This window comes from Patiria miniata, unplaced genomic scaffold, assembly GCF_015706575.1.
Source record: "Patiria miniata isolate m_02_andy unplaced genomic scaffold, ASM1570657v1 HiC_scaffold_18, whole genome shotgun sequence".
In the NCBI taxonomy this organism is placed as follows: Eukaryota; Metazoa; Echinodermata; class Asteroidea; order Valvatida; family Asterinidae; genus Patiria; species Patiria miniata.
The window spans coordinates 10,210,716-10,227,564 of record NW_024037056.1 but is presented as its reverse complement, the minus strand read 5'-3'; the positions used below and the strand labels follow the sequence as shown (position 1 = coordinate 10,227,564).

General features: G+C 41.1%; 1 protein-coding gene across 1 annotated transcript; it reads right to left on the bottom strand.

Annotated features, from left to right (window-relative positions):
* Positions 1-246: 246 nt before the first annotated feature.
* Positions 247-15,797, bottom strand: LOC119724552 (solute carrier organic anion transporter family member 3A1-like). The gene is made up of 12 exons (XM_038195654.1): positions 15,189-15,797; positions 12,627-13,031; positions 12,019-12,185; positions 10,851-11,048; positions 9,944-10,333; positions 8,990-9,154; positions 7,171-7,390; positions 5,546-5,690; positions 4,435-4,622; positions 3,710-3,774; positions 2,874-3,070; positions 247-1,472 (listed from the first exon to the last, which is right to left on the bottom strand). The coding sequence occupies exons 2-12, from the start codon at positions 13,001-13,003 to the stop codon at positions 1,350-1,352; spliced, it is 2,235 nt and encodes a 744-aa protein (XP_038051582.1). The 5' UTR covers positions 13,004-13,031; positions 15,189-15,797; the 3' UTR covers positions 247-1,349.
* Between the last annotated feature and the right edge of the window lie 1,052 nt (positions 15,798-16,849).

The window sequence follows — 16,849 nt, the reverse complement described above, 5'->3', positions numbered from 1 at the left end:
AGAAGAATCATTCAAATCACTTATTTACTTTTCAAGTTACGGAATTTTAAACACAACCACCGTTTTAAAGTTCTGTCCACGGATCACCAAAAAAGGTGCGCATTCTTTCAGCAAAACGAAAACAATTCACACACATCTCTATGTGATTTGTTTTCGTTTTGCTGAAAGAACACTTACCTTCTCAGTGATCCGTGGACAGAACTTTCAAACGGTGGTTGTATTTAAAATGCCGTAACTCGAAAAGTACATAAGTGATTTGAATGATTCTTGTACTAAGAGAAAGGCTATGAATGAAGCTTTTGTACTCTAGATTTTTAAAGGGCTACATGCAGAACTTCACTAAAACAATGGTCCCGACATTTGGGTTTTGCTTTTTTGACTCACCCTAGCATTTTTATACAAGCTTGAATAAAGGAATAACGTGCAGTAGTAATACAATTTTAATTAAGTACAATCCGAAATTATTCAATACAAAACCTACTCAACCATGGAAACTGTCGCTAAAGCATTATATACAGTTTTAATTTACTTTTAAGTTACCTAAGACGCTTTTAAGGTCCCTAATAATGAGGACCTGTACATGAAGTGAACTTGTGTTACAAAATGGTGATAGTTTTAGAATTTGTATAATTTGTGTTTTGAATATAAAACAGCAATAAAAAATGTCCTCGTTTTTATCTAGTAACTTGTCGATCTTCTTTATCTGTATTATATCCTACATATAGATTTCCTGCGTATTTAAATTGAAAGATTTTAGGTGTTCAAAATACTATTGTTTCCCCTGCCCTGATAAGTGGCATGAATCTGTAATCATGAAATTCTGATACTGAAAAAAATATGCTGTGGTCCAATGGTTACGGTGTTCGACTAGTGTGCCGTGGTACATGGGTTCGAACCCTGGCGGGGAACATGGTGCTTGTGTTCTTGGGCAAGGCACTTTACTACGATTGCCTCTCTCCACCCAGGAGTATAAATGGATACATGTTACGGTAGAGACCAAAATTGCGCTGATCTGGAGCTGCTGCAGAAAAAGTGGTCTCATTCCTGATGAACAGGGATAATAATTGTGATGCGCAGTTGATTATATTCATGTAGCCTAATTTGCGCAGATTGCGCAATATAACAGGGATAATAACTGTGATGCACATGTGATTATATTTATGTAGCCCAGTATTTTGCGCAAATCGCGCAATATAAGTGTTTAAATTATTAATTGTTATTTTGAAAAAGCGAGAAGAAAAACTTGTACAGGATCGTTATTTGACGATGTGAAAAATTGAGGGCGCATCTGTATGTAAGGGTTGAACCAGTTTTAGCTTGTTGCAGACTTCTTGTTTCCATAAATGGATTTACACATCTGTTACGGTGGAGGACAGTGTCTTTTCCACGTTTCTCATCCCGCCATTGGCGTCCGATTTGCCATTCGCAGTGGCCACTTCATCATTGTCGATCGCTTGCTCGTACTTGCTTGCCTGAAATGAACAAAAAATGCATCACACAGTTTAACACAGAACAAGACATTTTGGGGCCTACATGGTGTTAAACGGTGTTTGTGTTTAAAAGTCCACAACTGGAAAAGTACATGAGCGATTTGATTGATTCTTTTACTAAAAGAAAGCTCATTACTTGGGCTTTCCCGTCCTAGATCTTGAATGCGCTGCATGCAGAATTCTTCAAAGACAGGGGGCGCAATATGAGTTTCCTTTTTATAAGTGTCAGTTATCATGGTTATGACAATGTTCTGATGGGTTTTTTTTATTTGTGAATACGGGCGATTCACAATAGTGCGCCTCCAAGAGTTTGCAACGCGTTGGCCAATCACAATGCGCGAAATCTGTCGACCCAATGCGTGTTTGGAAAAGGTCGACTGATTTTGCGCATTGTGATTGGCCAACGCGTTGCAAACTCTTGGAGGCGCACTATTGTGAATCGCCCGTATTCACAAATAAAAAAACCCATCAGAACATTGTCATAACCATGATAACTGGCACTTATCATAACCTTCATTTAAAAACCTTCTGCTTCCAATGTTAAAACAGCATACTTTATAATATCAAGAATGTATAGTCCTACTCTGCCTTTTACTTGGCTACCCCGGAGACTTCTGATATCGTTTTCATGATACGACATGGTTTCATTTTACTGAAATATCACGTCCATGTACCTTAAACATGGACAAACATATAAAACGGGTAATTGTGTTCAAAACATCATAACAAGAAAAGTACATGAGTGATTTGAATGATTGTTTCGCTAAAAGAAAGCTTATTAATTGAGCTTTCACATCCTAGATCTGGAAAGTGCTACATGCAGAATTTCCTAAAAAAAAATAGAGGGCGCCATGTGGGTTTCCTGTTCTTACTCACCCTGTAGATCCAAACCGCATCATCTGGGAAGCTCAGTGCATTCAAACCAAACTTTGTGCAATGTATCATTGTGTGCGCTCTTAATAAATCACTCTTGTATAAAACATTATACAGGCTAACCTTGAAACACTTTGCTAACTTAGTTGTTGAATCTTGAATTTATAACCAAATTATCTCTTAAAAAATATTGCTCTTCAAGATACAAGTGCTAGGAGTGCTACTATACGGATTCAAATCAAACCTGTGCACCATTTTATCACTCATATCCCTTTAATAACTTCACACTTCATCGCTTTCGCTTCTTCTACATAAGTGTTAACCTCAGAGTTTAGGCATTCTCCTGAAGACGGTCAGAGCATACTGACCGGAACGTCGAGTTTATACCTCTGGTTCTTTTCAGAACCATTCTCTTAGTTGAGAAATTATTCGCACATGGTGTTTCCGCAAACCTTTCATTATTTAGTATCTCCACCATGCGAAGCCTCAAATCTTACTCATATCCCTTACCCTGTAAATGAAGAACGCGCCGATGCAGAAGAACAAGCTAGCTAGGAGCCTGAAGCCAGCCGCGAAGCCGGTGAAGACGAACCTAAGCCCCGGCCGGTCGTACTCCAGACATTCTCCCGTAGCATCGCACGATTCCTGCCAGTAGGAGCACTGACTCTCGAGGCCCGCACCCAGAATGATAGGGGCCGGTATGAAACCTGTGGATTTGGAGTACAGAGAGTGTTAGGTGAAGTTACCATGACGCCATCTTAGGACACCCTTTAGCATTGCACGATTCTTGCCAGTAGGAGCACTGAATATCGATGCCCGAACCCAAAGGTTGCGTTTGAGCGTGTTAACTCGTGTTAACATGACGAGTACGACCCGCGGGTTGGAAAGAGTATACCCTCGGTCATACCGGGAGTATACTCCTGCACAGAGAACGCACGCAACATTTTCTTACACTCGATCGGGAGTAGCAAGAGTAACACGCTCGAACGCATGACAGGGGCCGGTGAAACGTACTGAAGATGTGAAGTACAGATCTTACAGATGTGTTGGGTAAAAGTATCTTTTCTTTATTTACAAAGGCCTATATTGACCGGATACCGCGGCGAGACCGCAGGATGAAGCCACAACGGGGGGCCATCTTGGGGCCCCGAAATGTCTACAATTCCTGAACGTCAAATCTTGATCCGTGTCTTCCGGGTTGCATGTTGCACGCGGCGGCCACATTGGGAGTTCCATAAAGTGAAACATGGCAGCTTCACTTGAGAGCATGATAAAGCCACACATTTCGTACTTATTTCCTTCGTGCAAATGTTAGTAAACGTGGGATCGAAAATGAAATATCTTACCGAGTATTTTACTGAAAAGGGATGTCAGTCCTAGTGACAGGTCTCTGTCCTTGTCTAAAACAGACCTAGAAGACAAAAACATTTGAAATGAAATTGTTTTTCTTCTTTAATTGGGTTAAGAGGTCTAGCTTAGGTTTGGCACACTGTGCCGTCGCGGGGGGGGGGGGGGGGGGGCGCCTGCCCCGACCCCTAACCCCCGGGAAAAGCAACCCAAAAAACCACCAAAAAACAAACAAAACAAAACAAAACAAAAAAAGCCACAAACCATGTGCAAGTCATATTGCTATTAATTTAATGCACATTTAACGACATGGGCGTCCGCAGGGACGAATAGGATACTGTGCTGCATAAAGGATAAATATTGTGCCATAGGTGAGTTTTTGCTTGAACGGAAAGTTAAAATTTCGGCAACAAAACTCGTAAACCTCCTCCTTCTAATTCTGGCTTTTCCTTTGACTCTACTTTCGCCAGATCATGTCCGAATGTTAAAAAAAAGGGCGATAAGTAGGGTCAAAGATACTTGGACTATAGGTCCGGAGACGCAAAATGGAGAAAAAAATCTGAAAAGTTGCCTTAATTTTTGCTTATTTATAATAAAAATACTTTTACAAGCGGGAGGGAGTGTTGTTGATCAAGTTGTAAAATGAACTTGACTAAAACAGTTTCTCAAAGCCCGTCTGAATAGATCACTGGATAAGATATGTATTCCAAACTGCAATACTCACCGGAACTTCATCATGAACGTGGGGTTAAACGACATGGATGAGAGTGCCGTGGTGACACCTAGGATGATGATGAATGGAAGCAAGAGGTCACAGTTCGACGCGCATGCGCCTTGGAATGCAGAACCGGAAGCTGGCTCGTTCAGAGAACTATGCCCAGTTTGGTTGATGCAAGTGCAGCCTTCGTAAATCTATTAGAACCAATTCAAATTAATAGCCCGTAAGCTTTTCATGACTGAAATCCATCTTTAAACTACTAATTTTCTTTCAAAACTTTCAGTGCATATATCTTTGGTGATTATTCTATTCACCGTACTTTTATATAGGAGTCATTCCCATTAAACTTTAAGGATAAATTTGGGACATGTTTATCCCAAATAGTAGGCTCTTTGCATGTATCGGGTAATAGTCGCCGAATTATCAGCATTTTTCTTCAGCGGACTGGAGATTCTGGGGTGGGGATATTGTTTAGAATCCTGCAACTTATAGGCCCACCCGATCGACTTACTGCGGATAAACATGCCCGTAACTACAGAGTGGTCCCCCAAAAATGTACACTTTTTCAGAGGCATATTTGTCAAAATTTTGGAATCATGTTGAAATTGTTTTAAGATACTCCTAAACTACAAGATCTTGGTGGTATATAGTGAAAACGGCGTTGAGAATAAAGGTCAAGTTAAGAAATAGCGGCCATTTACTGAACAAATGGTCAAAAACTAGTTTGTCCACACATAAGTCTACGTCAGTCATGCATGCTTTGTGCACGCACGGTAGACCATTATTTCATGGACTTGTATGTGGACAAACTGGTTTTTTTTACCATCTTTCTTTAAACCATCGCCATTTCTTAATTTAGGCTTTACTTTCAGCGCCATTTTCACTATATATGTATACAGCGGAGATGCTATGGTTAAGGTATTATCTTAAAACGATTTGAACGTGTCATGCCAATTCCCAGAAATCTGCCAAAAAGAAAAGTGTAAACTTTTCTTTTTGGACCACTCTGGATCTTATATAGTCTGATATGATGACTCCTCAATGAAATACTGTTTTGTGTACCTCTCGATTCATAACTATTTGGTAATTCCTTTTTTACTTCTTCCAAAGTACTTACCGTTATATCATCTTCATCTTTGCCTACTGCCTTGCAGCCCGCGAAGCAAGCCGTTACGTATGTGATGTTGTCAGAGCCACACACGGGAGAATACACGCCCTTCTCGCAAGAACAATCCATGTTGCAAGATGAGAAGACATCCAAACTACCACAAAGCGAGGGAAAAGAAAGAATTGCCGTTGTAGTGAAATAACGATAATTTTACTGAAACTTCCGTCAAATATACTGAACTTGTATTCACGAATGAATTGTATCAAAGAAGTTTTGGAGTATGATTTATGGAGATTCGATCTGCCAGCGAACCTCGATGGTCGGTGGTAAGAAGTTTGTTCGAGTCCCACCCGGGTGATTTATACAGGGTGAGTAAAACAACGAAACCCAAATGTCGGGACCATTGTTTTAGTGAAGTTCTGATGGAGCACTTTAAAAATCTAGGATATGAAAGCCCAATTCTTAAGCTTTCTTTTAGTATAAGAATCATTCAAATCACTTAAGTACTTTTAAAGTTACGGAGATTTAAACAGAAACCACCGTTTTAAGGTTCTGTCCACGGATCACAAAAAGTTCAGTGTTCTTTCAGCAAAACGAAAAAATCACATAAGGATGTGTGTGAATTGTTTTCGTTTTGCTGAAAGAACGCACACTTTTTTGTGATCCGTGTAGTGGACAAAACTTTAAAACGGTGGATGTGTTTAAAACTCCGTAAATTGACAAGTACAAAAGCAATTTGCATGATTCTTGTACTAAAAAGAAAGCTTATGAATTGGGCTTTTATGTCCTACATTTTGAAAGTGCTACATGCAGAACTTCACTAAAATAATGGTCCCGACATTTGGGTTTCGTTTTGTTTGACTCACCCTGTAGAAGGAACAGCCAAGGCTGACGTGGAGCAATTCGATCATGCACTTGAGGGTTGTAGTGTACAGGGTGAGTAAAAAAAAAGCGGAACCCAAAACCCAAACAATAGGCCTATATTTAATATTTAAAAAATACAAAGCGCCAAAATAATAACGACTGGAAAGCCAATTTCATAAGCTATTGTTAGATGAAAAAAAATACTGAAATTGCTCAATCCGTTCCAAGAATATCACCATTTAAGGGCAATGATACTAAAACCTGTTTGTTAAAATCCACTGTTTTTAAAAGACGGGCCTTCAAAAGGACTATGTGGAATATTTTTAACGTTTAAACTGAGGTTTTATCGCTGGTGATGTTTGAAGACAATTGTGACGACGATTCTTAAAATCGCACGCTTTGGACGAAAGAGGTTTTTATAGGGGCATTGTGTTTAAATGGTGATATTCTTTGAATGGATTGAGCAATTTCAGTATTTTTTTTTTTATCTCAAAGTAGCTCATTAAATTGGCTTTCCAGTCGTAATTATTTTTGGTGCCACATATTTTTTTTAATATGAAATATAATTTTTGGGGTTTAGGTTCCACTGTTTTGACTCATCCTGTATTTACAAAACACAGAACTAAATATCTGCTTTGGATAACTTAAAAGTTCTCACTTTTTGTAATGCAGCCATGATTGATACATTCTTCTAATAAAAGTGTGTGTATTTTCGCTCAAGAAACTCAAAGGAGTTAAGGGGCAACCATATTAACTCTGTGAAATCTCACTTGTTTCCAGTCACGTGACCACCGGCGCCATATTGAGTTGTCAGTCCGGCAATATCGATGTTGGGGCATCCCAGGGCCATCATGCTGCCATACCCTAACACGCACAGAACTTGGACACCAATGGTGAGTTTGGCATAACCCCGCTGGCTCCCTGCCGCCCGCGAAGACACTACACCTCCAAGCATGATACCGATCAGGGAACCAGGCATAACAGTAAATCCTGAGTATAGAGAAAAAACGGGGGTTTTCTCAAACATCGGCTTCGTTATTATTGATTCGGCTTCAGATTTTTTTTTTTGATCTGTGAATCGGGAGACTTTAGCTCAATATAGATTGATTGCATATTCATCAGCCATACGGCAAATGGTTCATTGTGCGTAACTGGCCCAGGCCCAGTCAGACCGATATACAGACCCACTCACGGCTACAATCCCGGCCAAAATGGTTGGGACACTTCCTGAGTCTGCCACGGTCACCAACTCCCCCGCTCCCCCGGTCAATGTTGTTCTCTTCAGCTGATGGAGCACACACCGCGCAATGAGAGACAACATTGAGCGGGGGCCGGGGGGTTGGGGGCCCAGCGAGATTTGGCCAGGATTGTAGCTGTTAAATGTGTTAGTCCGGACAGAGAAAAAATCAGGAAACTTTGATTTCTCTGCAAGCCAATCAACCATTTCCAACTGAAAGTATTGATAATATAATAAGGCCTTGGTAAGTCAAGCTATACCATTTTTTTTCGAGTACTGCTATTCGAGTACGAATACTTTGCTGCCGAGTACGAGTACTCTAAAAATAAAGTACTCGAGTAGTACTCGAGTACATACAAGTACCGAGTACGAGTACTACAACATTGTAAATATGGGTGTTCTTTAAAGCTTAGGAAAGGTGTGATGGAGTCAGTCACAAGTCATCACAAGTCAATCTCAAGTCGTCTAGTCCCTCAACTCACAAGCTATTTAAATGAAGTGTGACACAGGCATTTCTTTGTCATTGTTAGAACGGGGTGTACCCGATGTTTCCCAATACCTATGCTCCCCAATAACTATGTTCCCCAAAATCGTATAGGGAAACATAGGTATGCACCCATAACAACTCTTAAAGATATAGTCCATCAGTTGTAATTTGTGCATTTTGTTCGTTTGAAGCAACAAAAGTGCTCAAAATCTAAAGAAGGGTACTGAACAACTAATCCGATGAAGTTTCAGCTCAGCTTCAGCTGTATATTCCGAGAAAAGCAGCAATCTATGATCTCAATTTCAAATCAAAAGTTGCTGAATCATGTTTTAAATTGGGCCTGAATTTCAGCGTCCGAGACATGTTCTCACTGAGCCGATTGCAGCGCGATGTTGCGCACCGATCCGACGAATTATAGCAATCGCGCGTGTGTGCGTCGTGCCAATGCTTGCGCGCACTTCGCCTATTGAAAAAAACGAACTACTAACGGAAATTTCCAACGGTGCGTCTTAAAAGACGCACCGTTGGAAAGGCCTTCTTTCGTTGATTACTTCAAAATGACAGCTTGCCAGAAAGAATAATTTCACAGGGAGTTAAGTCGCCTTACTATCTTTCAACCAAGTATGTTTTTCAACAATAATTACGCCAGTTACTTTTCGGATAGCTGCAAATGATGGACTATAGCTTTAAAGCTAGCTTTCGTCTCTTTCAAAACATATTGCCAAATTCAAGTTTGGATTCCACCTACTTCAAAGAAAGTGAAGAAGGAGCCGGAAAAAAGTTAAGTTTGGGGAAGATAAAACCCATACACAGAATATACAGCGGCTGTGAAAACATATAGCCTATAATGGGAGCTTTAACTTACCTAATAAAAGCCCAGCCCTCACTGGACTTATTCCAAACTGGTACTGCATGTACTTCGCGCAGAAAAACCCGAAACCGGAAAAGGCAATCACCAGCATGCAGTAGCCCATCAGAGAGGTCATGAAGATGGGATTGGTGAGAAGACGCCACAGTGACGCCACAAATTCTGGAAAAGAGAGAATCTATTGTGAAAAAAGGCAAACGAAATAGACAAAGGTAAACGGTATCACAACCTTTGATACTTTTTAAAAATTGTTTTTTAGGGTTTTTATAGTTTTTGTGCAATATTATTATTATCATTATCCAAAAAAAAAACCCGTGTGTGTGCTTTCAGCAAAACGAAAACAATTCACACACATCGCTATGTGATTTGTACTACCTTCTTGTGATGGACAGAACATTAAAACACATGTTTTTTTATAACTTGAAAATTACATGTTTTTTTATAACTTGAGAATGCTCGAAGACATTTCCGTTATTTTTCGGGTATATGTAGCCTAAGGTGTGATGAAATAAAAACGACTATTGTGTCTGTCATGAAATGAGTACAAAAGGTACTTTTGAGAGCCGTTTTTCAGGTCCTGTTTCGACCCGAACGTGCAATTTGTGAAAAAGTCGTCGCTGGGGGCAGCAAACAAAACATAGTAAATCGTGACGTAATAAACAGGACTCGTTTATACTACGCTGCATCGGGAAATACTCGCATAAATGGTGAAGAATCCTTTAAAAAAAACCTGGATCCAGACCCAGATTCGGATCACTTCCAAAATCTAATCGATTTGTACTTGTAGCAACGACCTCCCCTAAAATTTGTTTCGTGCAAATCCGTCCATAACTTTTGAGTTATCCTGTTAACAGACAAACCAACCAACCAACCAACCAACCAACCAACACAATCCGATGAAAACATAACCTCCTTGACGGAGAAATATGTTAAAGAATAGATGCCAGTTACCTTTTAAGGCAACAAGTATCGGTTGTCCCTCATGCTTCTTGTGATGTGTAGCTATTTGTGCCATAGCCACGCCCCCTTCGCCCCGCCCACCTCTCCCTGGCCCTCGTCCAATCATTGTTTTGCAGCAGTCAGGCATATGGAGGCCGAAAAAGTACGTTTTCGGTTTGCGGAGCTTCCGCGGGAAGAAGAAGAAAGGGACGGCGATCAGGCACAGCAAACAGCCGTAGATGATGAAGCCCAGCCACCAGGCGCCTTGCCATTGAGGATCCCGGGGGGTGAGACCGAGCTCCGAGACGTCGGTCTTGTAGAAGTCCACGAAGAGCGACAGGCAATAGCCGCTGATCGCGAATCCAAACAGGGGAGTAATTGCCATTGGCAGAAACATCAGAGCTGTTGAAAAATCAGCCGTAGGGAGCTGTTAGAGTATTTTGAGCTACATGTGGAGGAGAAAATTTCAATTGCATTATATAGGCCTAATGGTAAGGTTTTACAAAATTATCGGGAATCCCACACAGCTGAAATACCCGAACCCCCTTTTAATTAAAATAAATAAAGAAGCTAGTCCCGAGCGCACAAAATTCAATTAAATTAAATCTGAATGATTATTGGTGTATACTTTGGCCAAGTTGAGCCCATTTTTGGCGTTAGAAGGTAATTCTTTACGTTAGCACTGCCTGGTTCACTAAAGTGACAGCCAGTTAGTCGGTTTGTTGGTCATTCGGGGAGTCGGCCAGTCAGTCAGTCAGTCGGTCAGTAGTTGGTCAGTTGGTCGGGGAGTCAGTCAGTCGGTCAGTCGTTCGGGGAGTCGGTCAGTCGGGGAGTCAGTCTGTCGGTCAGTCCGTCAGTCAGTCGGGGAGTCGGCCAGTCAGTCAATCGGTCAGTAAAGCCTCTCAGACTAGCAAAATACCCATATAGATTGGTAGAATGGCCTTCTCCACCGCGTCATCGACGTACGTCACCGACAGCGGTATGATGGCGGAGGTTCCGACCCCAGACAGCAACTGGCCCAATATGATGGGCCACGTCTTTGCGAGTTGGGAACCAGACGCTTCGATTTCCTCGGCTGTGCACGGTGTTGCGTTCGCCTGAGCATTGCAGGTGAAATCTGAATACAAAAGTTTGAAAACCGCACGGGCAATTACCTTTGAATACTTGGTCTTTGTAAACTGTCAGTGCACAATCATGTAAAAAAGGTCACGGGGCGATTCAGGAATGCTAGAATAGTCCCGGGCTGGATTTGACCGTAATCTGGGTCCTATGGGGCCTGATAAATTTCCAGGTCAAAATAACACCTCTCGGGTCAAATCGACAATTCTGTGACTCGTTAGTCGGTGTTATTGATTCCAAAATTCCTTCTTAGTACAGGGTGTATAAAAAAAGGAAACCCAGATGTAAATGTAAATTATAAAAAACCTCAACAAAATATTTCTCAAATAAGTTAAAAATCATTTGAAATACCAATGTGCCCTCTTTCCAATGATACCTTGATTGTGTGTCTACAGCCACGGATTATAGCGCATTTCTTTGTTTTTTTCGTCAAGGGTCAAAACCTGTACTGGACCAGTTTGTGTGAAAGGGTAACTGGTATTTTGGGCATGTGGAACGGTTTTATATTACGAAAGAAGACATCCTTTTCAATGAAACAATTTATTCAATTTTGACACAGTAAACCACTCTCATTGTCGAAGGGATTGTCCCTCATGGCCCAATGCCTTCAACGTGGCCACCACCGCTCTGCTCTGCACGTACATTTCAACCTTTACACAGTCTATTTCAACTTTGCATAACAAACAAGCCATCAATCTCAGTCAGGTAAAACCTGGCCCAGTACGGGTTTTGACCCTTGACAGAATAACAATGAATGCTCAGTCATCAGTGGCACAGACACATAATCAAGGTACCATTGGACGGATGACACATTGGTGTTTCACATGATCATTAACTTATTTGAAAATATTGATTAGATTTGTTAAAGTTTCCATTTACATCTGGGTTTCCCTTACAAAATTATGTACATATTATTTTCCAGTTTTTTACCTTTTAAATAATTGAATTTGGCTACAACATTCACGTACCCTTTTCGTAGAGCAATGTTCCAGCATTCTGCTCTGATTGGTTAACATTGGTGACGAAAATTTCGTCAAGGGCCGGGTTGTCGTAGATGAACTGAGGCAGCGCATTCAAGAACGATCCCAGGGCGACCAGCAGGCATGATATGCCGATGATTCTCGGCCGATGTGATCTAGAGAATATCGACGTAGTGAGTACATAATCGATTTTAGATTTTAACATCGCTGTGATCACTTTCCGTTTTACGACGTTAACCCTATGGTTAGACAAAAACGGTATACATGTAGTATTAAAACAAGTAACTCAACTCGATCTTCTTGACCTAATGACTCGACTCGACTCGAGTCACTTCCTTAAAATGACTCAACTCGAGTCACAAAATTCAGTGACTCGTTACAACTCTGCGTCATATCACCAGTGACCATATCATAACCACTCACCACCCCGACCCATACACATCCATCAACAAGCAGTACATGTGACTAGCAACCACCAGATATTCACATGCCTGGACCCAATTTCAGTTGCTAAGAATACAATTTTCCAAAGCAAACTTCGGTACTAAGCAAAATTGAGCTGTGAAACCAGTCACCAGTAATTATTCTATGCTTACCTTCCTCCAAAGTGTGCCACAAACAGGACCCCGCTCAACGAAGAGACGTCGTTAAAGGACAACAGGAGAGCAGACTCCGAGCTCTTCAACTGAAACCTCTTCTCGATGGTCGAGATGACACCAGCCACGTACACTCCATTCGCTCCGATGGTAGACATAAACATGAGACCAACGAGGAGTACGTACGCATTTGGATGTGCGAATACCTGGAGGCAACGGCACCTTAGGGCGCCGAGACCACACTGCGCGTGCGCGTCCTCCTTGTCGTCAAGGACGTCCTCCATGATGACGTTGTCGAAGTTGCCATTTTGTTCTTGAGTTGGAAGCTCCTGGTATTTTGGATCCAAAGAACCATTTCTGTCCTTCGTCTGCGACATTTTGACTAGTCAGCGACGCAGTGTTCCACTATTTGAAAATATATGAACTTTGAACGAGTTTTACAACTGAATTGGAAAATGCCAACAGCTACAGCTACAGCTAAAGACCTACAACAAAAACCGCTCTTTTGTCGTGCCTGACATCGTCACAGTTAAAATGTCTGTAACAGTTGATGCCACATCGTGAAATGTAAACTTTGCACCGATAATCCCACCCCGAAAAAACCTCTGAACAGTTTATAATCTGTTTATACAATGACTTAGGGCACAACCGACCTAGTTTATCAGTTTATTCAAGGATGTCTGATAATGTTTGGAGATTCCCTCAGTAGCTGGAACAATCTTAAAATAATCAAATCAAATGTTTATTTTGCCGTGAAATGCAAACGCAAATAATGGTCGTGTTGCACAAGCTGTTGTTCTTTGAATTAAAGGGCATTACCACATGGAAAGCGTCCACTCGGGCTACAAACCCATTTAAACGAAATGATGTTAATCGGAAAGAGCATTTAAAAGTAGTACATGAAACGTCCACACAACCATCCTTTAAAAGCTGGGCGTTTTTTTAGTGTTATTCTTGCGAGAACGAACTTCGGGGGTCAAAATATTGTCTCTCCAAAACCGAACTGTTTTGTTGCTAGTCGTGAATCATGCTGCACATGTTCCACCAGTGCATCGCATTCTGCGGACGTGCGCGAAGCACGTATCGGTGCTGTGTATACGTGTTCTACATAACCCCCGAGGACCGACACACAAAGGGAGAACAACAGATCCTTTCAGTCCTCGGAAGTTGGGTCTTTTCTTGGAAACGGTCCTCTGTAGTAAGATTGTGTGCTTAGTCTATGGGAGAGTGTTACATTACAAAGGAGAAAGGGAAACATAAAGCATAGTCCTCGGGAGTATAGTAAAACACGACTGTGTTTGTATGTGTCATACACACATAAGGCGTGTACCGTACATTGAATGTACACGGCTGGAAATACGTATGCGTATGCCACAAAATGTCTGCCGCGTCAAAAGTTGGCCTAAACAACCCGGATTTTTCGTTTTTTCTCGGGAACAGTGCGACATTAGGTTATTATCCTTTGAACCAGACCTTTGAAAAAGGATAAGTAAACAATCCAAAAACAATTTTTTTCGGGGATTTCAGGCCCTAATGTCCCTTAAAAGTGGAAGCAATATCGTTACCACAGTCGAACATTTTGCTCAGGTCAGTGTTGAAACACATCCAACAAGCTGGCCATACCAACTGAATTATGTTGATATAATTGTTTTCTCTCAGCAACAAAATAGTCCGACACAATAAAAACCCATTTCATAACACGTCATTTTGACCTACACATCTTAGTTCGTGTTCAGTGCAGCTGCGTTTAGTGTATAAAATCTGTACGCGTGATTACACGTTTTAGCTGTCATGACTTATGCTCATTTTTTTGGGTATGTACATGTAATTCGTTCGTTTGTATATAGTGTTGGGACGGTAAACGTATTACATTAAACAGTAAAACCCCCGAAGTGAGGCCCGAAATCAACTTGCCTCAAAGATTACATGAACTAAGTTCATATGTTGATCGACACAGACAGAAACATACAGTCTAACAGGAAATAAATGCACCACCTATTATGTGAACCTATAAACCAGATGGATATAATAAGTAAAGCTGACAGTTTATCAACTTGAAGCCAAACAGTTGATGATATATCACCTGGATCAGTTAAATGTCCTATAAAAAAGGCCAACAAATAAAATGCTAGGCCCTCTAGCTTATAACAGGAAGCATAGACATTCAAACAGGAACGTACGCAATGCATGTCGGACAGTAGTAGATGCCAGTTATAATGTCGATTATCTAACTAACTCCTGGCAGTGATGTAACTAAGGAGTGGAGGGGGGTGCTGGGGTACGCCAAGCACCGTCGCCAGCGGCCGGGCATGGGGGGGGGGCAGTACCAGCTGGGGGGGGGGGGCACACCTCAATATAAAACACAAACTAGTTCATTAACCTCCTCTTTTGCCACCCCCCTCAGCATTTGGGGGACGGGAAGGCATTAAAAACGAGCATTTGATGATTACATGCCCCTTAAAATCAAAACAAAAACGAGCCCGCCTTCCTTACACCATCCATCCTGCAAAAATGGAACCATACGCCACTGACGCCTTAAAGTTCAGAAAATAGTAAACTTACCAAGACAAGGATGAATGGATGTCTAACTTGCACTGAAAACCTTGCGTCCAATCTTAGTGACAGACTGTTCGATACACTCTCCAAAATTCTACTGCTGTCATTTACACAACGTTGGCAGGCTCCACAGTGATCTATCATGCAGTTTTGTTTGTGGTGTATCGACAGATCCCAGTTCGGGCCTGCGCTGTTTCTTTTGTGTTTACTGCAACGTCACTGCAGAAGTAAAGTTGAAGGCCGATTTCTGTCAAGTCTCGTGAGTTTTTTTTTTCATTCTAAAGAATCGCCACCAGAGGTCTTTAAATCCAGTCAGTTTGAGCGGGGATTTCTAAAGCATTGGCCTCTTTTGTAAGGCCGCTAGGGAAAAGTTCACAAAGTGGCATTAAAAAAAAAAGCTGACGGCTATTTTATTGTGATTATCGAGGCTGGGAGTTTCTTTACAAATTGAAGGTGTGAAAGAACCTAGAGGCTTAGGGCTCAAACTGTTGTTGACATGGTCTCAAGGATTATTTTCGTTTAAGCACACCTATTGCAAAAAATTCGAAAACAAGTTTAGGTTACAGCGCTTTTATATGTTTCAGATCAAGACCTATAGGCTTTATTCAGGAGTCGGCCATATTAAATTGAAAAGCGAGGTAAACAGTCATTTTTTGGAACTTGCGAATAGAAATGAAAGCAATGAAATAAAGTTAATTACAAATTAATATCAGTCTGCGGTGATGAATAATTTCAAAATTTATGATTAAACATATCCTAACGTTTTAAGCAACATTTAAAAAAAAACTGAAAGTGAGGCTTGGAACGCTTAATAGTCTGGCACCATCCCATTCAACAGTTTACAATTTATAAAATACATAGGGCCTACAAGGAACACGATCAAAATGGCTTCCTCTTGAATAAGGTCACGAAACATTACTTGTGAATAAAAACAGAATTAGAAAAGAAACAAGCATAAGCATTTTACAAAAAAAGGAAGACTTTTAAGTTTAGATTTAACCGGATTGTGCTAAGACAAAAATCTGTCTGTACTCAAGAAAGTGGATTCCTTACAAAATATTATTGCTCTTTTATACTGTGAAATACGCGACAGCGAATTGGAGCGTGCAGAAACACGTACAAGTGACATGCAAACAAGTGAAACTTTCGCTGGTACACGGACAACGTGTTTGGACAGGCGGCGTCTGTCAACAGAACACGTGTAAATGAATAGTGCGCGCACCATCGATTTTGCATTTTGAGACGAACAGTCAGCGACGAAGATGGATTCAAATGTGGACACCAATGCTCCCGACATGTTCGTGCAAAGCAGTCGCCCAGGGCATGTTTTAGTATATCTATAAGCTTACGAGGTCTAGTGGAAACGTTTGCTCGAAAAAGAGATGGTTTTTGACCACATTGTTTCACAATAGCGCCCCCAATGAAGTTTTGTAATATACTGCACCACACGTAGGCCGGGTCTAAGTCCAACTTTTTTGTCTCACAATTTGATCGAAAGCTACTTTACGAGCAGTATTTTAAAAGCTCAAGGTCTCATTTTTATATATTAAGGTAAGGCTTTTACATGCATTTAAATTTTACCACATAAAATGAGAGAAGCTTAGGGGATAGGGTTGAGTTACAATTTGGGACTCCCAATGCTGTGTATGAGAGTCCAGAAACCTAAG

What these genes read in the sequence shown, in the direction of transcription:
- LOC119724552 (XM_038195654.1), bottom strand. Translation starts at nt 13,003, where the DNA reads ATGTCGCAGACGAAGGACAGAAATGGTTCTTTGGATCCAAAATACCAG. An exon ending in AACATTGCTCTACGAAAAGG is followed by an intron (nt 11,049 to 12,018) that starts GTACGTGAATGT and finishes TTTTGTATTCAG; the next exon opens with ATTTCACCTGCAATGCTCAG. An exon ending in GATACTTGTTGCCTTAAAAG is followed by an intron (nt 9,155 to 9,943) that starts GTAACTGGCATC and finishes TCTCTTTTCCAG; the next exon opens with AATTTGTGGCGTCACTGTGG.